This window comes from Misgurnus anguillicaudatus, chromosome 16 (genome assembly GCF_027580225.2).
Source record: "Misgurnus anguillicaudatus chromosome 16, ASM2758022v2, whole genome shotgun sequence".
NCBI lineage: Eukaryota > Metazoa > Chordata > Actinopteri > Cypriniformes > Cobitidae > Misgurnus > Misgurnus anguillicaudatus.
This window is the reverse complement of record NC_073352.2, coordinates 32,145,280-32,170,263: the sequence shown is the minus strand read 5'-3', so window position 1 is coordinate 32,170,263 and position 24,984 is coordinate 32,145,280. Positions and strand designations below refer to the sequence as shown.

The 24,984-nt window shown below is 37.9% G+C and overlaps 1 protein-coding gene across 1 annotated transcript in view; it reads right to left on the bottom strand.

Moving 5' to 3' along the window:
- Positions 1-24,984, bottom strand: part of abca1b (ATP-binding cassette, sub-family A (ABC1), member 1B) — a 48,231-nt gene that overhangs the window by 13,924 nt on the left and 9,323 nt on the right. The window contains exons 6-26 of the mRNA XM_055178957.2: positions 22,446-22,567; positions 21,731-21,922; positions 19,718-19,807; positions 12,765-13,005; positions 12,343-12,482; positions 10,802-10,918; positions 10,447-10,641; positions 8,633-8,838; positions 8,365-8,541; positions 8,023-8,245; positions 7,683-7,904; positions 6,474-6,789; positions 5,098-5,272; positions 4,883-5,014; positions 4,650-4,789; positions 3,568-3,705; positions 3,272-3,492; positions 3,110-3,185; positions 2,782-3,020; positions 2,637-2,685; positions 2,416-2,535 (exon numbers count right to left, since the gene is read on the bottom strand). Of these exons, the coding sequence (XP_055034932.2) occupies positions 2,416-2,535; positions 2,637-2,685; positions 2,782-3,020; positions 3,110-3,185; positions 3,272-3,492; positions 3,568-3,705; positions 4,650-4,789; positions 4,883-5,014; positions 5,098-5,272; positions 6,474-6,789; positions 7,683-7,904; positions 8,023-8,245; positions 8,365-8,541; positions 8,633-8,838; positions 10,447-10,641; positions 10,802-10,918; positions 12,343-12,482; positions 12,765-13,005; positions 19,718-19,807; positions 21,731-21,922; positions 22,446-22,567 (3,531 nt within the window). The remainder of the gene's footprint in view (positions 1-2,415; positions 2,536-2,636; positions 2,686-2,781; positions 3,021-3,109; positions 3,186-3,271; positions 3,493-3,567; positions 3,706-4,649; positions 4,790-4,882; positions 5,015-5,097; positions 5,273-6,473; positions 6,790-7,682; positions 7,905-8,022; positions 8,246-8,364; positions 8,542-8,632; positions 8,839-10,446; positions 10,642-10,801; positions 10,919-12,342; positions 12,483-12,764; positions 13,006-19,717; positions 19,808-21,730; positions 21,923-22,445; positions 22,568-24,984) is intronic.

Here is a 24,984-nt window from a genome sequence, read left to right as displayed (position 1 = left end):
CCTGTCGCCAAAGGTCGCTGTTACTCATGTCGCCAGAAGTTTCCGTTAAAATTAACGAGATTGCAGTGAAGATGTAGTGTAGTGAAAAAAGGAAAAGTTTTTCCTTTTCATTACATTTCACATACACACGACAATGCTGGATCCGCAAAGATGACTAAATACGCTGTATTACTTGTGCCAGGCCAGTAGATGGCGATGTTACCTTGTAAAGAAACAATGGGTCTCATTCACTAATAATTGCGTCTTTTTTCGTATTTATACGCACACTTGAACTTCTCATGAAAACTTTCCACTTAACTCACAACACATGCGTACACACATGAATTTGTTCTTATACTTGTTCTTACGTTAGTGAATCACGTTAGTGGTTGGTAAATTTGCATAAAACACGCCCAAACAAGCTCCATTTCAGGGCTTTCGCCCTTTTTTGAGCAGTTTTTCATAAAAGCAAAAGAACTTGAAAAGAAATCCATGGTCAGATTTATTATCGGTAAAGTTACGTTTTGCTTTGCATTTTTTATTTGGGAGGTTTCGCTGTCACTGGAGAAAGTCAGTGCTGTTTATCCACAGGAGTAACATTAAAGAAGTATTGGATGCGTTAACAAATATGACATTTAATTAATATGACAGAGACGCGCATCTGTATCTAAAATAAAACAGACAGGAGATCAAGTGATTGACGTTTGGACTTCTCATTACATTTACATGACGTTTACATTAGGCATTAAGCAGACGTTTTCATATAGAGATTTAAAAAGTGAGGAAGGAAAGCGTGAAGATTTGTCATTATGTGCATCTTCTTTATGTTTGTAGAAAAAATAAGTAGGCTATAATAATATATAATATAATGTATATAATAATAATATAGATAATGTATAATAATATATCATATAGAAAATATTATAAAATATAATAATGTAAATGTTATATATCAACATTATTATAAACATTATAATTATAGCCTAGTATTTGAATATAGTGTACGTGATTATTGCGAATGAGTGGTTTTAGGTTTTCTTGAATTTTTGCGTAGAAGAGATTTTGATTAAATCACGAAAATTTTTGTTAAATCATGATTTGTTCCTGAAAACATCTGTACGCACATCTCATGCACAAATTTGTGCGTACGCATGCCTAATGAATGAGACCCATTACATGCCTGGCATATACATATTTGTCTACAGAGCGATAAAGACAAACAATCAAGACAGCGAAAGCATTAAGGACTTTTGTTTAAACGAATCATGAGGTAAGTTTATTACTACTATTACTACACCAAGCTTTTATGCTACACTAAGCTTTTTTTTGCTTTTACGTCGTTCACTGTAAAATTATTGCATTTTCTGGCCCCCTAAATGTAATCAGTGTAAACGAATAGCAAAACCGCATGGTTGAAAAACTTTCCTGGTTGAAAACATTGTCGTGTCGTTGGCCCCTTATACGTTAAAAGACTTGCAGTTGTTTGAAACTTTTATCGAGTGCTACCTAACGATGCATTTTACAGGGTTCCCACACCTTAGTTAACTTCAAATTCAAGGACCTTTCAAGGACTTTCCAGGTCCAATACCCTCAAATTCAAGGACTAAATGGGGGGACACATTTCAAGTGAGAGCAAAGTTACATCGTGTTACCTTTTAAGATACATTGTTACAGTTCTCTTTCGAGGGAACTCGCGCTGCTTCACTGCGGTGACACTTTGGGGATGCCTCCAAGTGCATTTGAAAGTGTATATCAAATTCAACCAATGGTGAGGCTTAACGACAAAGACAGGGTGACGCGGGAGCCAGGAAGTATATCGCTACCTGAAATATTGCCAAAGACGGTGTTACAGGGACGCATGAAGTATGGCAAGGGAGACGCAGCGTCTCGTTCCCTTCTCAGGCCACAACAGTTACATACGTAACCCGAGACATTTTTCATGTGTGAAACACAACTATGCAAAATAGCATTTTGGTATAAATCAACATTCGCATGCAGAAGATATAAGCATTTAAAGAGAACAGTTTAGCACGTGTGCTTAAAAAGACTGGAATTTTTATGATATTATCCTACACTACACAGGAAATAATATGGATTTTTTTTCCCAGAAAACTTCTTGCATAAAATAGATTCAAGCACTTTCAATGACCTGCATCTATGTATATATGTTTTTAAAAACTTCCCAGAGCCTTGAATTATTTCCCCCAGATTCACAAACTTTAAAGGACCCATAGGAACCCTGATTTTAAATTAGTATTAGTATGTAAAATATTTACATAGAAGTATGTATCAGAAATAAACTACTCTAAAAGGACTCTTTGCAGAGTTTACCGGAAGTTGCGTGTGATCTACAAAGGTGTTTGTTTATGTTGTTAATGCTGAAATCGTCTGTAACACAATGCTATATCTGATTACTGTCAAAACCAAATTGTTTACCTGGATCAGCATCGGAGTCGTTGCAATCAAAGTTGTCATCTTCAGTCAAGGGTTTGAGGCAGCTCTGATGGTCCCCACCAAATGCATGTTGTCTGCGTCTGCGTACCGGCACAGTTCCATCTAACAAAAACAAGAACGCATGATATAATCTTTGCTCTTTACTGGCCTTTGTACTATGCACTGCTTAATCAGTCTACTGATGAGATGATAGCTAAATATACCTGAGATTTCTGTATCAACACCACTGTCTTCCGCCACTTTAAGGAAAATCTATAAAGACAAGAGGGCGAGTGCATAAATAACTTCCATAATAGTCTTTTTATTGATTGCTGATAAAAGGAGAGACAGAGTGCCTGTATACCGCACCTCTTCCAGTGTGGTATCTGAAACCCCATAGCTTGAAATGCCCAAGTCGGCGAGACGGTCATCCAGGTCGTGGAAAAGTTTAACGAAGGCACCATCTTTGGCAGACTCGTACGGCAACACATACGTGATCTCGTGACCGAGATCCTCCACCATTCGGGAAGCAGGAACGTGCTTCAGGATCACACTGGAGATGAGGGACACATCTACAGGAACGACTGGAGATTCAGGCCATGTTGGTACTTTATTGTGATACAGACGGATTGAAAATGATGATTAGCAATGATTTGTGTTAGCGCCAAATGAGGTTTGAGGTCAAGTAGCGTCTTACCAATAGCAGTGGCAGCTTCGCTCTCTTGGTCACTTCCTAGACCGGCATCTGAGCTGCTGTCTGATGCATCATCTTCCTGCAAAACCAATAAAACACCACTTTGGCTTAGCATTTCGCTTACTAAAATACAAGCTGTCTTTAAGTGGTAAAACCTGCACTTACTTTCTTAACAAAAGACACCGTGCTGCTGGAGTTTCTGCAGGAACTCAGAGACGGTTCAGTGTTCTTCTTCACCAATGTGAGATAGTATCCCGTTCCCAACTGCGTCTTCAAAAATAGCGAGGAGCCCACGCAACAAAGCTTTCCATGGGAGATGATGGCAATACGATCGCCCAGAATGTCCGCCTCGTCCATATGATGGGTGGAAAGGAGGATGGTGCGACCTAAAAAACCTCTATGATTGGTCACTGAGTATTTAAAAGGTAAAGAAAGAATATAAAAATGAATGGGTTGATTACCTGCACGATATTTTAGAAGAAGATCCCAGATACCCCTGCGAGCATAAGGGTCCACACCAGCGGTCGGCTCATCCAGAATGACAACCTTCGACCCACCGACAAACGCAAGGGCCACTGAGAGTTTCCTCTGCATGCCACCTGTGAAAGATTAAAAAAAAATCATGCCACCACCAGCTTTGTTGTTTTAGCAAAGTTTTAATGACCATCCATATAGTTTGCTTTCTTTATTAAGATACAAACAGTTAATACTTCACAAAATGCCAAAAAAAAAAAACAGGATTTAGTGTGACCTCTCTTGGCACTAAACACATCTTGAGTAGACTTAAATCTTAAATATGCTCATTTTCCAGCTCCCATAGAGTTAAACACTTAATTTTTAACATTTTGGAATCCATTCAGCTGATCTCTGGGTCTGGCGGTTCAACTTTTAGCATAGCTTAGCATAATCCATTGAATCTGATTAGACCATTAGCATCACGCTCAAAAATAACCAAAGAGTTTCAATATTTTTCCCAATATTTTTAAAACTTGACTCTACTGATTTTCTAGGCCAATATGACTAAGAACTATACTCTCATTTCGGCTCCAGGAGGCGCAATGATATTACGCAGCCCGAAAATAGTTCCCTGCTTTTGAAAGTTACCAAGGGGACTACTTCCAGCCGCTGCGTAATATCATCAACTTTTAGTTTTCCGTCAGTCTTAGTACACGATGTAACTACAGAAGAGTCAAGTTTTAAATAGGAAAAATAAAGAAACACTTTGGTAATTTTTAACGCGATGCTGATGGCCTAATTAGATTCAATGGATTGTGCTAAGCTATGCTAAAAGTGCTAGCGCCAGACCCCGAGATCAGCTGAATGGATTCCAAAACTGTAAAAATCAAATGTTTAACTCTAGAGGCGCTGGAAAAAGAGGATATATTTTCAAAAAAAGTGGAGTGTCCATTTAAGGGTGAGGTCACACTACATACTTGACATTTTAGTTTAGAATTTTATTCAGTTTTTTTAATACTGTATACAAAAAATTATATGCAAAATATGCAATTATTTTCTTTGTTAATCACATTAGATAACTTCATACCTGATAACTGGCTCGTCCTGGATTTGCGTTTGTGTGGAAGACCTGTGTCGGTCAAGATCTGCTCCATCTCAGCCTTCACCTCCTCTTCAGACAGACCCTTCAGACGGGCATAAAACCAGATGTGCTCCTCCACCGTCAACCTGACACATGCCAAACCATATTTACACAGTCATTCGGATAAAACAGCAACCCGTATGCATCAAACTGTAGGTGTTTCTGATAAAGGCACTCACATGCTGAAGAGGACGTTGTGTTGTGGACAAACACCGAGGCTCTGTCTGATGGAGCTCAGCTCTGAGCGGATGTCTCTGCCCATGATGTAAGCAGTGCCGGAGGTTGGAGGGAAAAGGCCAGTGAGTATAGACCTGAAAACATTGTAATGAGCATACAGTAAGAACAATGAATATAAGCTTTACAATTAATTACATCAATTAAAATCATAACTTACATAGTGGTGGTTTTTCCAGCACCATTGTGGCCGAGGAATGAGGTTATTTGACCCTCATAAAAGCCGAGTGTCAAACCGTCAACTGCCAACTTCCTGCCGTGACGATACACCTTCACTAGATTCTCAATGTAAACTCCCAGCTCGAGGTGAGTCGGTTCCTCTTCAATGCAGACGGCTTTAAAAACCAGGTGAAACATTTATTTCATGCGCAAATATTATTTCAGTAAAACCGGAAGGATACCTCGACTTTAAGGACTTGTATGCTTTGTTACCACATGTCTTTTGTTAAGAAGGTAAGTACGCTGTTCGAGCGTAGTTGGACGCTTGAACATTTTGAACTCTTTTCCCGCCATTGACGAGTTATCTCCTCAATTAAGAGAAAACATTGCATAAAAAACATGTTCCTGATGAATTTTTATGTTGATTTGCAATACCACGATTATCCACTAGATGGCTTTTACCCAATTTGTGAAAAAAAAACTAAAGCCAAAAATGTTATTTACCAATTAAAAAAAATTTTTTTTTTAAAGAAAAAAACCCATATTTAAGAGTTTCTAAACAGAAAAATAATATAAACAGGATGAAACGTTTTTCCCATTTCCTGTTTGTTTGTTTAAAAGCAGAGGGTCGGTTCTTTCATTTGATGAATTGTATGTTTATATATTTTTAGAAGAACATTTTCCTGGAAGGCATTTTGTGAAACTTTTGTAAAAAATCACACGGTGGGCAACTTTTCAAAAAATGGCTTGCTGGAAATGAGTTAACTCGTTTCATTCGCACGTGAAATTCAATTCAATTTTATTTTATTTATATAGCGCTTTTCACAATTGTTAATTGTTTCAAAGCAGCTTTACATTAATAGATGTAGGAAAACGCATAAATTCAGATGCGAATACGCTTAATTTACGCTCAATTTACGCTCAATTTACGTTTAAAGATTGTCCGACCTCAAAACTCCCTTTCTTCCAAGCAAGATCCTTTTTATTCCTGTTTCTATAAAAGTACGAAGATATGTTGTACAGCTCCGGGTGTCCACATACAAGGATAATGATTTTGTCCTTCATTGTTGTTTCGCATTTCTGCCTCCGCTCGCTACGTCGTAATCACGTAACTACTAGAGCAAGCTCCTGATATTCGCGGCACGAATATCCGCCAAAGATCCGATTTTTCAACTTCACGCAAACCGCGCCGCCAGATATCTATTGCATCTTTGCATTGAGTTAAAATGTAAATCACGCGCTCTTAACGATTAATTCGTATCTGGTGTGAACGCATCATAAGCCATACATGTGTTTATAGTCAGGGTACCCTTTAAACTACACAAATACTTTCATCCATTAGTTTTTTTTATTGAATTTCAAATTAATTCCTCTTACCTCCAGCATTGCTCTTCTTTCCATGTACTGTGGTATTATTTGTGTTGGTCTCTCCAAACCAATAGGATTTGGTGAATGGGAAGTACCAGGGCCTGGGAATGCCGTACTGTCCCGGAAAAACGGTTTCTATGTACCAGGTCATGACACCATACAAGAATGCATCAAAGTACATGAGTATGAGGCACGTGGTGAGATTGTAGTCATCCTCTTCCAAGGGACTGGAGAAGAGATTGTTCCATTGAATACCAATACCCTGCTCCTCAAACAGGGCGAAATACTCGCAGCCGAACCCGAACGCCACTGGAGACAGCAAGCTCTGCGATGACAACATTTACAGTAAGACGTAAGTAGTTGTATAAATTAAAGGCACACCATGAAACTTTTTGGCCACTAGGGCGTGCTAGACATGTATTTTTACATCTAGCACCCCTAGAGGCCACAAGTGCCACAGCACTGTCGCAAAGGAAAAGAAGACAACTCTTAAGGTCACAAAGTGTGCCTTCCAGCATGTCATATGAATATAATTTCATGGGTTTTATTTTATTTCAAACGACAAAAGATCGCGTAGCTCACATTTTCAAGCCAGTTGTAATGGTGGTCGCTTGGTTAAAGTTTATATTAAAAAGAATATTGCCTTAAAGGCGAATCGAACCCGGATCGCTCGTGTCCTAGGTCCATGACGCCACCACGGTGCCACAATATCACGTGATATAAGTCTCTCTCTAAACTCTCCAAGTAGCCTCAAGTAAAATTCATTTTAAAAAAGTAGTGTTAGGGCCGCAGACAGGACTTATAAAGCAGATTTTTGTAGTTTTTTGTTTTGTGCTCGGGTTACTACCCGAAACCACAAGTTTAAATGTACGAGTGAAAGCAATACAGACCTCATCAGGCTATGGTAGACATGTCATTCAACCTATTTTAAGTCGATGTACCATCACAAAGGTCTTGAAAATATATTATGAAGGTTGAAAAACTACAAAGTGTCACTTTAAGTAACTTGGTTTCAACAAATGATCTTGATGGAGCAATGGGAGGAAGCAGGAATTTAGTTTTATTCCCAAGACACGTTCATAGCACTTGCAAGTCACTTTAGATAATTTGCTTGTGCAATGCAAGATAACGGTGAAAAACAATGACTCTGCACGCATACACATTTGCACTTTGTTATCGTGAAGTTATGATAAATGATGTAAGGGGTTGTAAACTCACAGCAATGACTTTGGCAGAGAAGCCCACGTAGTCTTGCCAGGCCACGCACAGCACATAAGGCAGATAAAGGGTGAAGTATATAATGCCCCCGCAAGCAGCTGCCAGGTTAGCGCGAGCGAATGCCGTACTGATGAGGAAACACTGCATTATGGTTACGACGGCGAATGACCCGAGAAAGAGGAAGACAACCCCAGGGTCACTGTATGGCAGGAGATTACCCATCTGTGAAGATTCAAATAAAACATGATTGTTAATGATTCGGTCAAATTGATGTTTAGAAAGCCAAATTTTCAATAGGGTCATTTGTGTGGTTTAAGATAACAGATGTTGAGTTCCTTACCTTGAGGAGAACAACCAGTAAGCTTGCACTGATCAATAGAGGAATGAGACTGCTAATGAACCAGCTGAACCACAGGATCCCATTGTCCAATCCCATAATCCTCATAGTCTCCTTGAGCCGGGCCTCTTTCTCATAGACGACACCTTTGATGATGATGGCCACTGAGTACATCCAGGCCAGAGTCATGAACAGAGGCATAGACCGACTCATAATCCGGAGGAAACTACGACCAAAGTCATTTTAAAAGTTGAAAAAATCTGCACCAGCAGCATATGTTGGTTTGAGTATTGAAAGTTTACGGAAGACATCTCTGGATTCTTTATGATGCAATGTAATACTTACATGTCATCTACGTAGCATGGGTAAGGCATCTGTTGAATGTAGACACCAGTCTTCTCTTTGGTCCCAGTAAGTGCTCGGATAATGCTGTGTTCGATAACATCCTGAAGGTAAGAAAATCCTCCCCAAATGTACCGGAGATCCTCAAATGGGTCGGCCCTGGGACCGGGGTCCCAATATCTGCCACAAACAAAGACATCATGAACATTTTTTTGTCTCTTTTAGTAAATGTGCCATTTAGCGGCATTAATGAATGGAACTGTTGGCTTACCCATCTTTGATCTTGTTTGTGCGTTCCACATTGTCGATGTCCATGCGGATCTTGTAATTGACGTGCGGTGGAAGTTCTGAACTGTTAAGCGGTACGTCCAGAAACACAATGCCGGCCCAAAACTTTCTGTTATCCAGCAGACTCATGGACTCGTTCACCAGTTTCTCCTCTGTGCTCACTGGTTCCAGTTTATCCAAGTTTACACACTGAGAATGAATATCAGTGAGAATGGTTATTATTAAGTACTGTATTTTCCAGACTATAAGTCGCTCACCTAAAGGATTATTAGGAACACCATACTAATACTGTGTTTGACCCCCTTTCACCTTCAGAACTGCCTTAATTCTACGTGGCATTGATTCAACATGGTGCTGAAAGCATTTTTTAGAAATGTTGGCTCATATTGATAGGATAGCATCTTGCAGTTAATGGAGATTTGTGGGATGCACATCCAGGGCACAAAGCTCTCGTTCCACCACATCCCAAAGATGCTCTATTGGGTTGAGATCTGGTGACTGTGGGGGCCAAGAAGCCAATTTGAAATGATTCGAGCTTTGTGACATGGTGCATTATCCTGCTTGAAGTAGCCATCAGAGGATGAGTACATGGTGGTCATAAAGGGATGAACATGGTCAGAAACAATGCTCAGGTAGGCCGTGGCATTTAAACAATGCACAATTGGCACTAAAGGGCCTAAAGTGTGCCAAGAAAACATCCCCCACACCATTACACCATTGCATTAATGAGAAATTGAACAGGTGTTCCTAATAATTCTTTAGGTGAGTGTATAAGTTGCATCAGTCAAAAATGCGTTTTGAAGAGGAAAAAATATATAAGTCATATATATATATATTGGATCATATGAATTAATTTTGACATATAAGTCGCAACTGACTATGAGTCGCAGGACTAGCCAAACTATGAAAAAAGTGCACTTATAGTCCAGAAAATGCGGTATGTGTCAATTGATTGTTCACTTATTCAACTGTATTATGTCTAAGTCCCTTTAGAAAAGTCGTGTCACTATGCGGCCATGTTTGCATCACCCAATGACATCAGACATGCATTTGAGAATCCCTGTTTTTAACTCATTCCCCGCCAGCCTTTTTTGAAAAGTTGCCTGCCAGCATTTTTGTGATTTTTACAAGTTTCACAAAATGCCTTTCAGGAAATTTGTCTTGTAAAAATATATAGACACATAAATATATCAAATGAAAGAACAGATCCTCTGCTTTCAAACAAACAATAAACAAACAAACAAAATGGGAAATAAACGTTTTATCCCATCTTTATTTTTTTCTCTGTAGTGTTTATAAACTCTTAAATATGGGTATTTTTCTTTAAAAATACAAAACTTTGAGCCAAAAGCTGAAATAATTGCATTTTTGTGAAGGAATTTTGTTAGAGATCAGATTCAGAACGATGATCAAAACATACACAGAGTGTAAAATTAATAAATAGTTTTTTGCTTCAGTTTTTTTATAAATTGGGTAGCAGCACCATCTTTTTTTCCAGGCAAATGCACTGAAAATTTTTTTCGTTGAATTTAATCAATTTTTTTAAAGTAAGTGGTTGGAATAAATTTATTTAAGCTACATTTAAACAAAAGTTTTATATTTTATTTTACGTTACTAATCGTTTGTTTAAATGTAGCTTAAATAAATTGATTGCAACCACTTACCTTAAAAAATTGATTAAATTCAATGAATAATTTTTTTCAGTGTGTTTTCTCTTAATTGACGAGATAATGGCGGGGAATAGGTTAAGCAGACAACAGGAACAAAGTGGGGATAAAAAAATAGAGCTTTGTTTACCTCCATGAAACGGGATATGCTCATAATGGCCTGGTCTGTCTCGTTGAAGACGTCCCTCCAGGTAAATGCCGTTCCGTGTGGACGTGAATCTTCGGAATGCTTGGATAAAAAGCTAATAACATCATCCACACTCCACTGTGTACCAGCTAACCGGGCCCTAAAGAGATTAGCAGTGGCATTGTTTCGAAGAAGTGTCTGTGTTTGAAAGAACAAAGAGAAAAAGATCAAATTATCTTATTGAAATGACATCACTGGTTTGGTTATGCTGACACTGGAGATGGAGAAGCAGCGATGCGCCACAATTACCAGCCAGAGAGGGGGGGGGGGGCAATACTGGGAGTAAGATGTAATTTACCCGCATCAGATTCATTTCTTCACTGTTCTCCATAAAGCTCCAAATCCTTGGTCTGGTTTCCTCCCACATTCCTCCTAAATCTCTTAGAATCCCAAGCTCCTGAAATGTCTTATTAACCTGGCAATGAGAAAATTAAACCTAAATGTGTAGAAAGCAGAACAACGACTACAATAACTGCAGATTTTCCTTCAATTAATCACTTCAGGCTTGATCTTTGATTCATTCATATATTCAATAATGCACATATGCAATTTGCACAGACACTACACAAATACAGTTCACATTTGTAAATTATATATTTCTTTCTACTTATTTAGTTAAACGTTCTTTCTTTTCAGTTATTTCAGTGGAAAGAAAAGTCAGAATGCCAATAAAGTCTTTGATTGAATTAAATATATCATATTGTTCATGTACACCATCAGAAATAAATGTACAAAAGTTGCCACTGGGATAGAACCCTTTAAAAAGATTCTTATATGTACCATTTAGGGACAAATATGTACCTTTGAGGTAGCAGTTTGTTTCTCTAAAGTACCAACATGTACTTCCGAGCCTGGAGGTATTAATATGAAGAGTTTGGTTCCAAAACACGATAAAAACAAGTTACCGCCAAAATCAGTATCGTATCAGGTCACTATTAAAAAGTAAATTCTTAATTTGACAAAAATCCGATATCTGCCATGTTATTCTGTCATCTTTTCTCAATTTTTCCCAAAACACGTTAAACGCCAGTCCTTCTCTGCAGAATGCAATAAATCCGCTCAATCAATCACAGCGCACCATTCCTTGCATTGTAAACAATAATGGCGGCACGTTGAATACACACAGAATCCTAGTTTTCCTCATCTACTTTGTACTTTGTGATCAACACACAAACGAAAACAAAATAATACTTTGATGGCATTAATAAACCTGTGGTGGTTTTCTGTGGTGGGGAAGAAACGTAAGCCATTAAAATATAATAACTTGTTACTTTCTTGGTATAGACGGTTTCAGCAGTAACAACATGAACAAGCCGCTGTCGCGGTCCGCACGTAACTTCCGGTAAAATAAATAACAACAAAGTTCTTTAAACGTAGTTTATTTATATAACAAGCAAAAAACAACAACACATAGATTAGCTAGGAAACCAAAACATTTGTTATTTTCGACAAGGCATTTGTTCAAGAGATCCGTTTATCAACTAGTCAGACCATTAAAAAAACGAAACAGGAAGTAAAGTTCGGATCCAGAGATGTATCGCATCAGCGCACGTGCATCCGATGAAACCGCCTATAGAAAACACGTTTTTTTGGAACCAAACTCTTCATATGTACTTTTTGAAAGGGTACCGACCCAGTGACAACTTTTGCACCTTTAATTCTGATAGAGTAGTCTTAAGTCTTATACCACGGGGCTGTTGAATGCTTTATTCTGATTGGTTGAGAAATGTTCCATGGTATGCATTATTTTCCGATATACACCCACCTGACCTGTCAAATGCCACCAGAGCAATACATACATGTATTCAGGTTCATATAGGTGTTCATCTGGTTAGTTACCTCATGAATGATCTTCTGTGTTGCAGGTGTATGTGGAGTGTAGAGAATCTTCCCCATCAGAAGAGGTTTCAAGGCTCTCCAGATCATACGAGAGATGGGGTTGATTTCCATGTTCCTCATCATGTTGTTACAATACGGAGCTAAAATCACAACATAAGATGAATTTGAGTAGAATGTATCATACTAGATGTTTGTGTTTTAGCCACAATGTCAGAAAAATGTCAAAATATGTATCCCAGCTGTCACTGGGGCAGCAGTACCCTTTCCAAAAGTACAGCTGCAACTAAAGAGTCCATATAAGTATCTCATAATGGTACATATAAGGGTACTGCCCCAGTGACAGCTGGGGTACATATTTTGATCTTTTTTTTTAACAGTGCGCATTGCATCGCTTGATCTAAAACATTCTAGGTTTGACGGAGTTGAGGTGTTGTCATAAACAGAAACCTGTTCATCGTCACTGTCGTTGTGGCTGCCGAAAATTGCCTGGAAGTTGCTGTCTTCGTACCAGTTGAGGGATTTGATCTTAAGACCACCGCCTTCCGGGTGTCCGCAAACGATGCGAGAGACAGCCTGGTACATCAGGCTTGGTGACCCAGTGGCATTTTCAGTCAGAAACAAGATCTCGTTTCGCAGATCGCTCCAGCTCCTCATACTGGCGAACTGTTGGAATAACAGACTTTGATTTACCACCTTAATCAGAGCCAGGTATGGTTAAGTGATATGCACGCATAATTATCTACCTACAGTTCTTTGTTAAACAGGTACGTGCGTCTCTGCTGTAATTTTAAAGACATGCACCAACATAATACAGAGAGAAATTTGAATATATTGCATGTCTCTTGGTGATGGATTGACAGAGATTATTAAAGATAGTGTTGTTGTTGGGTTATTTGCTCAAGTGCAGGCTAAGCCTTCCTAATCCTTGATAGACCTCCTGGCATTGTCTAAATCATGTCTGAAAGCTGCACATTACAGTCCTGAATCCAGATAGTACATGCCCAAAGGCCTGTGAAACTGAACCAATTGAACACTCCCTTGAAAAGCTGGTTATGATTTTTCCATTCTAAAGCGAGGAGGTGTGTACTAGAAGGTAACCAACAGGACTGATATTGTCACATGTTGATCCCTAGATTTTGTAAAGTAAAAGCTGCATTTCCACAAAAAAACTAAAACAAATTCAGCTGCCTAACAAAGTATTATTTCTAAGATTTTGCTCAATCTAACAGAATTTTATATTTGTATTAAAGGGGACATATCACGAAAATCTGACTTTTTCCATGTTTAAGTGCCATAATCAGGTCCCCAGTGCGTCTATCAACCTAGAAAATATGAAAAAGATCAACACAGTAACTTAGTTTTGGTAAACCATTCTCTGCAACCATGTGAAAAAATAGGTAATTGAAATTTGGCTCCCCTTGTGACATTAAAAGGGGAATATTATAATAATACCGCCCCTTAGGGTGCATTCACGCTACCCTACTGAAAAGCTGATTTTAGCTGGTATTGCTGGTGTAGCAAGCTGGTCTAGCTGTGTTTTGGTCACTTTTTAAGATGGTCTAGCTGGACTTTGCTGGTCAGGCTGAAAGACCAGCTGACCCACCAGCTTGACCAGCTTTAAACCAGCTAATACTGGTCTATCCAAACCAAACCATGTCCCAGCGCGATTGTCTCCTCTCCCTACTCCCCCATAAGCTTGCACTCAAACTGTACTTTTATCAATCCGAGCCCGGGCACGCTTTCGTCATTAGGATGCGATTGTTTTGAACAAAGCCGGAAGTAAAGCCCTCTTAACACTGGAGTCCATTGTAATGTTAAATCTGTGTTTTTATTTGGAGTTGTTTGGTGCACAATTACCAAATATCGTCTTCAGAACTGTCTTAATTCTACGTGGCCTTGATTCAACAAGGTGCTGAAATCATTCTTTAGAAATCTTGGCCCATATTGATAGGATAGCATCTTGCAGTTGATGGAGATTTGTGGGATGCACATCCAGGGCATGAAGTTCCCATTCCACCACATCCCAAAGATGCTCTATTGGGTTGAGATCTGGTGACTGTGGGGGGCATTTTAGTACAGTGAACTCATTGTCATGTTCAAGAAACCAATTTGAAATGATTTGAGCTTTGTGACATGGTGCATTATCCTCCTGGAAGTAGACATCAGAGGATGGGTACATGGTGGTCATAAAGGGATGGACATGGTCAGAAACAATGCTCAGGTAGGCCGTGGCATTTAAACGATGCCCAATTGGCACTAAGGGTGTGCCAAGAAAACATCCACTACACCATTACATCACCACCACCAGCCCTGCACAGTGGTAACAAGGCATGATGTTCTCATTCTGTTTACACCAAATTCTGACTCTACCATCTGAATGTCTCAACAGAAATCGAGACCCATCAGACCAGGCAACATTTTTCCAGTCTTCAACTGTCCAATTTTGGTGAGCTCATGCAATTTGTAGCCTCTTTTCCTATTTGTAATAGAGATGAGTGGTACCCGGTGGGGTCTTCTTCTGTTGTAGCCCATCCGCCTCAAGGTTGTGTGTGTTGTGGCTTCACAAATGCTTTGCTGCATACCTCGGTTGTAACGAGTGGTTACTTCAGTCAAAGTTGCTCTTCCATCAGCTTGAATCAGTCGGCCCATTCTCCTCTGACCTCTAGCATCAACAAGGCATTTTCACCCACAGGACTGCTGCATACTGGATGTTTTTCCCTTTTCACACCATTGTTTTTAAACCCTAGAAATGGTTGTGCGTGAAAATCCCAGTAACTGAACAGATTGTGAAATACTCAGACCGGCCTGTCTGGCACCAACAACCATGCCACACACAAAATTGCTTAAATCACCTTTCTTTCCCTTTCTGACATTAATATTATCTAAGTGTACTTGTAATATTTTTAGACACCATGAATATGAACTAAAATGCAATATCTCTGTATTAAAACATTTATTTAGTTAACACTTTAAACAATATGTTTTTTAAATACACTTTTAACACATTTTACTTCATATTCATGGTGTCTTAAAATAGCACCTATAAGTACACTTAAGCTTGGGACACACCTTATGATATTCAAAGCGATTATGAATGTAATTTGATCATAAAAACTGATCCTGCCAAGTCTTTTCCAGTTGTACTCAGTCTTTGTTGACAATCACAGATAAAAATCATTTATGCAAGAAACACTTTTAATGTGTGTTGAGTCCAATCTAAGAATGTTTCAACAAGTTTTTAGGTGTGTCCCCCCAGCATTAGATGTTCCTAAAATGTTTAGTGTATTAAGTACAAAAGAAGTGCGCTTTAAGTACACTAAACTTTTTCACCTGGGTGCATACTAAACTGTTTAAACTAAAGATGCTATACTGTTATGCAGTATGTACAATATGCAGTAATCATTAGATTGGTATTTCATTCTGAAAAGAGATTTTATTTCTCCCGGACATTCATTTTAAATGAGGTGCGGTACATGGCAACTCTGCAGGCCTGATCAAGTCCAGAAACACGTGAGCCTTACGGATCTGACTCAGCAGCAAGGTCACATGCTTCTTATTTTGTGTTAAAGTGCATGAGGGGACTGGCAAATTGTTTCTCTGTTGGGTAACTTTAAAACTGTTATTCAAGTAAGTCTTCAAATCTTACAAATATTTGCTTCTCGTCTTGTTTTATTGATGTTTAGATATTAAGATAAAAAATACTGTTTCCGTCTAATCTCAGTAGAGAACTCTGCCAAAAGTTAAGATTTAGGTAGTCTCATGCCAACCCAGTGAAAGGATACTGGAATGAGAGCAAGCAGTTGAGTTTAATGTTCTGTTCACTATAGACTTGCAGCCAAAGGTTTCCCTCTTTGTTAAGAAGAAAACAGAGAAGCTTTTGTACGGTCGGACTGATCATGAATGCTCATCTAACTGGGTAAACCAGACGACTTTTTTGCGGCCTTTAGATGCTGATCGCTCTCTTTCTCTCTCTGTATGCTTGTTCAGCTGTGCCTGGTTGTATATCTCTCCAGCTGGGAGCTGAAACAACTTTCTCTTCCTCCCACCGTGCACAGCTACAGCTGGCAACCAAGACACTACCAAACCCAGTGACATTTCCCATGTGTCATGTTTTCTGCTATGTCACAGGCCCAACACTTGTCCTCATCATAAAATGTCACTTTCTTCTCATGGGAAGGTTTCAGTAAATTCATTCTGATTTACCTTCATGTCTTCACTTGTGCTGTTATTGTTTACAGTTTTTTACAGACGCTAGGACACATTTCTCAATACTTAGGTCACTTTTGCAAAACTCTTCACACAGTTCTCCTAACCAACTTTCAGCTTGGCAAAGCAGTTCATTTCACATTAAAATGCACTACAACTACTAAAACACTTTACAGTTTTTAACAGAAGCTAGGACACATTTCTCAATACTTAGGTCACTTTTGCAAAACACTTCACAAAGTTCTCCTAACCAACTTTCAGCTTGGCAAAGCAGTTCATTTCACATTAAAAATGCACTACAACTACTAAAACACTTTACAGTTTTTTACAGACGCTAGGAGACATTTCTCAATACTTAGGTAAATTTTGCAAAACTCTTCACACAGTTCTCCTAACCAACTTTCAGCTTGGCAAAGCAGTTCATTTCACATTAAAATGCACTACAACTACTAAAACACTTTACAGTTTTTTACAGAAGCTAGGACACATTTCTCAATACTTAGGTCACTTTTGCAAAACTCTTCACACAGTTCTCCTAACCAACTTTCAGCTTGGCAAAGCAGTTCATTTCACATTAAAATGCACTACAACTACCAAAACACCCTACAGTTTTTTACAGACGCTAGGACACATTTCTCAATACTTAGGTCACTTTTGCAAAACTCTTCACACAGTTCTCCTAACCAACTTTCAGCTTGGCAAAGCAGTTCATTTCACATTAAAATGCACTACAACTACTAAAACACTTTACAGTTTTTTACAGACGCTAGGACACATTTCTCAATACTTAGGTCACTTTTGCAAAACTCTTCACACAGTTCTCCTAACCAACTTTCAGCTTGGCAAAGCAGTTCATTTCACATTAAAATGCACTACAACTACTAAAACACTTTACAGTTTTTTACAGACGCTAGGACACATTTCTCAATACTTAGGTCACTTTTGCAAAACTCTTCACACAGTTCTCCTAACCAACTTTCAGCTTGGCAAAGCAGTTCATTTCACATTAAAATGCACTACAACTACTAAAACACTTTACAGTTTTTTACAGACGCTAGGACACATTTCTCAATACTTAGGTCACTTTTGCAAAACTCTTCACACAGTGAGCACAACAGAAGTCTATGTTGGCTAAACTGAGGATGAATTATCATTGCTTTGGCACAAAATGCATTCAATGACTACATCTCTCAAATTTCATGAATTCTTTTCTTACTCAGACACAACAACTGCCAAAACTCTTTGTACGTACAGGCCAGTTTGCACATGCTAACATACTGTTTTCAAAACTGTTAAACTTATGTTCAAAACAATAACATAATACAAAACTGAATAAGACCGCAATTTGCTACATTTCTACAGTAATATTTTAATGAAATATATTTTAAATCTTAAAATTTAATGCTATAAAAACAAATGGCCAAATGGAGAAGACCAAGTAGATTAGCATTACTATTGAATCTGTATCAGTGGATGGTGTGTATACAAATTTTTGTATTTTGGAATTACTCAGTGCAAAAAAATTAAAATAAATAAATGACATAAAATATTGACAAATTCTGCATCATGTCTGATTCATTCCAGTAACATATATTGCAGTGAATTATAAACAGAGAAAACAATGTATAATGCTAGATGTTGTTAGTGTTTTATAGGTCATTGTTTTGTGGGTGACAAAGTGTGTTTGTCGGCTGTCAACCTTTGCTAGTGTTCTGGAAGAATGAGTTGATTTGAGACCTAAATAAAATGTTTTAGTAGTTGTAGTGCATTTTGAATATGAAATGAACTGCTTTGCCAAGCTGAAAGTTGGTTAGGAGAACTGTGTAAAGAGTTTTGCAAAAGTGACCTAAGTATTGAGAAATGTGTCCTAGCGTCTGTAAAAAAAACTGTAAAGGGATAGTGCACCTAAAATTAAAAATTCTGTCATTGTTTTCTCATCCTCAAGTTGTTCTAAACCTGTATGAATTTCTGATGAACACAAAAGAAGATATTTTGATAAATGATTGTAAGCACACAGCTGATAGTAACCACTGACTTCCATAGTAGGAAAAACTAATATTATGGAATTCATTGGGTACCATCGACTGTGTGCTTACCATCATTTATCAAAATATCTAAATCTAAAATATCTAAAATATTATTTTGTGTTCATCAGAAAAAAATAATTCATACAGGTTTAGAACAACATGAGGATAAGAAAATTGTGAACTATCCCTTTAAGTGGAACTGGAAATGTTGAAGAATCTTCATAAAAAAGTTATATTTTACTGAAAATCTTTTATCTTCTTTTGCAGTTAGACCAATGTATCTACTATAAACTATGATTACCTGGCCAGAAAAACCAGCATATGTTGTGTTTTGCTTCGGGTTTGCTGGTGACCACCAGCATAGACCAGCATAATTCCCATGCTGGTTTGGTGCCGGTATAGTTCGGGGTCACCAGCATACCAGCACCAGCATCCTAAGCTGGTCATACCAGCAAGACCAGTATATGTTGTGTATTGCTGCTGGTATGTTGATTACCACCAGCTAAACCAGCACCAAACCAGCATGGGAATGATGCTGGTCTATCAGCAGGGTATAATATAAAGATGCTTTAACATGTAAAATACATGTTTGAAATTACATGATGTGAATACATAATCAGATTTTTTTTCCATTTTAAAGTAAAAAAAAAAGTATTATTATATTTGTTACAGTGGACCACAAAACCAGTCATAAGTAGCACGTGTTTATTTGTAGCAATAGCCAACAATACAACATTGTAAGGGCCAAAATTATAAGTTTTATGTTAAAAATCATTAAAGATCATGTTCCATAAACATATTTAGTCTATTTCCTGCCGTAAAAATATAAAAAATATAAAAAATAATAATCCATCATTAATATGTGTTGCTAAGGAATTTATCTGGACAAAGGCAATTTTCTTAATATTTATTTTTTTGCGATTTCAGATTTATTTCGGTCAAACCATACCTCAATGGAAAGCTTGTTTATTTAGCTATCAAATGATGTTTAAATCACAATTTCAACAAATTTACCCTTATAACTGGTTTTGTGAGTTTTTTGTTTACTATTTATTTCAAGTTTTATGGTGTGGTGTTTAAAGTGATCTGACACTTTAAAATATTATAAATGATCAAATTCAGTCAATAGAAATCAAGTTTACCTCTACAGCCAGTGATCCCAAACTTTCCAGAAGAATTTCTGAGGCTTTGGCTACTTGATGGACATTGCTGCCGTTAGTCTTAACATCTAGCTGTAAGTAAAAACAGATGCATTATATTTACATTCGTTTAAACAGCCCACAGTGAGTCTTTATGCACTAATAGACACATTCTGTTCTGGCAAAACTTGGTTTTTGGATAACATGATGTTTTTGCTTTTATGTTTTTTGTTTTGCATTTTATGCTTTTCTTGATCTAATGGAGCATTCAGGAGTGCACTGTAGGTCACATTAACCTATACGGTCATTTATGGTATTGTGTGTCATTTGGTTATATGACTCAGATATGCGAGATATTTAATCACTAATAGTGCCTACTCTGTAAAAATGAAACCTAACCATAATGTTATGCAAGACATCATTCAACTTGCGCATACAATGCTTTCTCAGACAAAGAAACTTAACAAACTACAATAACTCATTTATTTATCCACAGTATATTGTATTTATCTGAAAAAGCAACTTACAGTGCATTCAATATATCTCTGTTTATTTGCAATATATTTTATCTGTATATTTCTGTGATCTATGGGTCAACCTGATATGTTCGCATTTATTTAAACTGTTCAGAGAAACCGAAGCTGTGATTATGTTGTAACTTCCATCCGTGACTTTAGGCTATATATGTTAAGGTGGGTAGGGCGACAGGCAAAAACTTGCATCCTCCTACACTACTTTTAATAGTCTTATTTGTTCTTCATCTCTTTGAGATGGTGCTTGATATGTTTTTGTACTTAGCACATTGCACATCATCACGATTAGATCACACGGTCTTGTTTCTCAGAGCTAAAAAACAGCCCTGCTACATGAGATAACATGATAAATATATCTGATGGACTTTACCGGGCGAATTAATTAAAATCTGTTTCTGACAACAGCGCCACAATGTCTGGATATATCCAGGGCTCTGGAGCTCTTCTACCCATGGCATTGTGAATAATAACCACCAGTGATGAGATCAGATACGGTAAAAAATGATGAGATCCGTCACAAGGGTTCCCACACCTTAGTTAACTTCAAATTCAAGGACCTTTCAAGGACTTTCCAGGTCCAATACCCTCAAATATGTAGGGACACATTTAAAGTGAGAGTAAGGTTACATTGTGTTACCTTTTAAGATACACTGTTACAGTTCCCTTTCGAGGGAACTCGCGCTGCGTCACTGCGGTGACACTTTGGGGACGCCTCCAAGGGTAAGTACGTCTGAATGTGTATATGAAATTCAACCAATGGTGAGACTTAACGACAAAGACAGGGTGACGCGGGAGCCAGGAAGTATATCGCTATCTGAAATATTGCCAAAGACGGCGTTACAGGGATTCAGGAAGTATGGCAAAGGAGGCGCAGCGTCTCGTTCCCTTCTCAGTGAACAACAGTTACATACGTAACCCGAGACGTTTTTATGTGTCAAACACAACTATGCAAAAAAGCATTCTGGTATAAATCAACATTCGCATACAGAAGATATAAGCATTTAAAGCGAACAGTTTAGCACATGTGCTTAAAACGTCTAGAATTTTTATGATATTATCCTACACTACACAGGGAATAATATGGATTTTTTTTCCAGAAAACTTCTTGCATAAAATAGATTCAAGCACTTTCAATGACCTGTATCTATGTATGTATCTTTTCAAAAATTGAATTATATCTTGCCATATATATCTTTAGTTCATTTTCTCTTTGTTTCCAAAGAAGCCTCTCTTTACTGTAATACGTTTAGGTTCTGCAATTCACTTATGTTATTTATTCAATATACTATAATGAATTGCAATGGGGGAAATGTGTTTAATTGTCATAAAATCATGTCACAATACAAGAATTATTAATGGTTCAAAAAATGTATTGTCTTTATGCAAAATATGTATATTTTTTTCATATTTATAAAGCGATACTTGTTTTCAGTACAATGATAAATGGAATGAATCCATTAATAAAAGATTAATTGTTTCTTACCCTAATAGGTTTAAGAAAGTCCAGGTTGGACTTGAAGTGACTCTCAGCCTGATCTAACCAGATACTGGGGGATTTGCAGATGATGTCCTGGGTGAATCTAGCCACCGTTTCGTTCGAAATGGTCACAAAGTCCTTAAGCGCAACGGACCTGCACATATCTCTCAGATGGACACCAAAACCTTTGATAAGCACCTAAAAGCACAAGAAAGATAGTACACAGAGCGTTAGGGTGAGGGCCAATATGATGGAGAGGATGAAGATGCTTAGCTGACCCATGTGTTCCTTATCAGGACATTATAAAGCTCTTTTAAGGGTACATGGGGTAAACTTGGCTGCATTTCTGGGACTGTAACTTGTCTAAATAGAAGTTTATGCCCCGAGGGCACGTCACACGGCTAACAGCTGTTGACTTACAAACAACAATGGAGATGCATGCTGCTTTCTTCACTTTAACTGAGTTCTAGAGGTAATTTAACAGCGGGTGCTAAATCGGCTGACCTATCAAAACTGACCTAAAAAAAATGATGAGTGTGCCCTTTGTACGGCGTGAACTGCATGTTTAGTATAGTAAGTGTGAGGCTTGGGTCATAGGCCCAAAAATGAGCTCAAGATAGAGATATAAAGATATCTTTGGGGAGAGGCAACAATAATAATGCAATTAATAACATGATTCTACATCAGACTTAATAAGGCAAAGTTCCCATTTTTTGCTCACCTTCTCTAAATTCACTTCTGCATCCAGAATGTTCTCTACAAAATGTTGTGTAAAGGAGGCGTTCTCCCTGAGGAATGTGGACAGCGTCTCATTTTCACGTAGAAAGTCCTTCAGCTTGAAACCTGAGGACAGAAACACGGCTTTTATGTGTGCGTGTTAAGCAAAGCTTTACAAAACCACCACACAATAGCTGGAGTTCTTAGTTTTCAGCAATTTGACCAGATTTTTGCACAACCGCCCCTGTATTTTAGGATTAATTTTCGGAAATGCACCCCTTTTTTGCTTTTATTTTGTGTTCCTACGACAACTTAAACTTTTGTTCGAGTGCATGCGCTCACTTGCTGGATTTTAGTGGAGTTGATTCAGGTGAAGAGAGACACAGACTCTGTGTTTATTGCACGCCCTCGTGCGCTGCTTAAATGTCATTCCTCTTTAAAGTTCAAGTGCGTGTCTGAGCAGGCCGGGTAGTGTGCTTCGGCTGGGCGTGGAATAAACGTCGGATGATTCATCAGGATACAATACGCTCGGGGATTCTGTGCCGTAATATTATGGAATCTACCAAATATTCATTATAAAATGTCCAGGCTCCATTCGACCTGAGACCCATGTCCTAAAACTAGGCACCCCCTCCTCAACCACAGTGTATGCAAACACCTAAAGTCATACCTGTGGAAAGTGTGGTCATTCACACCTGACTTACAAGCGCCTGTGATTTGCTTCACCTACAGCAGCCCAACTGTCTCCATGTCTTCCTACTGTGTTGTTTGGAGAAACAAAGGCTGGAAACGTGTCCACTCTCATCTCTGCTAAGGAGGGGTGAAACCCCCAGGAGGTGCCAAACTCTGTGAACTATTCAAGCTTTTCTTTAAAAAGGGGGTAGGAGGAGTCAAACAGGGTATGAAAGAACATATAGTGGATTATCTTAAAGGTCACGGCCAATCATTTGTAAAGCTTTGCATAAGCAGGTACATGCATGTAAAAAAAATGATAAGGTCTAAAGATTATAAATGAGCTGTGGTGAGATCTGTACCTCAACTGTACCCACCTCCTATCCCACTCAACTGAGTTAGCAACACAACAATTGTAGGTTCGATCCCAGGGATTGCATGTACTTTGTTAGTATTCTTCTAATAAGAGCCCTCCAAAAAATGCTTTGTTGTTTCAATCTGTGGTTGGGTAAAATCAGGGGTGCACCGAAATTTCGGCCGGCCAAAACTTTTTGCAAAAATGGCTATATCGGTTTCAGGTCGAAATAAAAAACCGCAAGGTGAAAATGAATATATATATTTGGTATATATTAGCCATTGAAGCTCATGGTATATATTCACATTGAAGCTTTCTTGCTTTGAAAGACATATCACAACTAAAACAGGAGTTTTTATTGCATGGAGCATGGTCAAATAAGTCCATTGCTGCAAAAAGTATATATTATTAAACAATTATACATGCTAGCACAAAGTATCACATAATACGCCAATGTGTTTAACTTTAAAAGTCTTGAGCAACCTCTAAATATTAATTAACATTGAAAAAAAATTGCCCAATTTTTTTATTTTTTTATTCAAACATATTGGTGGGGTGAGAGCATGAACTTTAAAAAGTTGAAAAATAAGGACCACCCTAATATCTATCTATCTATCTATCTATCTATCTATCTATCTATCTATCTATCTATATATATATATATATATATATATATATATATATATATATATATATATATATATATATATATATATATATATATATATATATATATATATAATAAGCCATTTTCAACCTCCGTTTCGGTTTTTGGCCAAGTGAATCCTAAATTTTTGGTTTTCGCCCAGACTTTTCATTTCGGTGCATCAGGTAAAATATGAACCTCAGCTGTTGTGTTTAAAATAACCTAGAAAATATCCATATCTGATGCAACCATGGGTTAAAACAACTCAGTATTTTTTTTTGTAGTGTAGCCAGATAAAATATCTCATATGACTGAAGCAGTGTTACATAATTCAGGGTTTCCAAATAACATCCTGCAGGCTTTACTTCAGTTCTCAGGACAGGTATAGCTATAAAATTTAGGGCTTGAATGTTGTAATGAAAACTGTAATGTGTTATGAGACTAAAGCTCTTTTCACACAGAGATTACGGAAAATAGACGGAAAATGCGTTCGGTATTTGTCCGGCATCGTTTGGTTTTTGATTCATTCACACTGCCAATGATTTTCCGGAATCTGTGCATGCATTCACACACACATACTGTAAATATCCCGTGACGTATTTAAAGTCCTGCACTTGATAGGTTTTTTCCACATCGTCTGAAGTTTGCCAATTATCCGTGATTTGATCTCGGCTAATCTCACTAATCTCTGCTTCCGTCCAGTTTGCTGACATTTCTTGTCCTGAATATCGATTAAGTATCAGGAGTTGTTAAGTAGGGTTTTAAGTGTTTTATTAATCAAAATCAATGTCTTTATTCATAAATATGTCCTCATTGGTGTCAAATGACCTCTGCCAATGATCTAACTTTTCTTTGTACGCTTAGAATTTC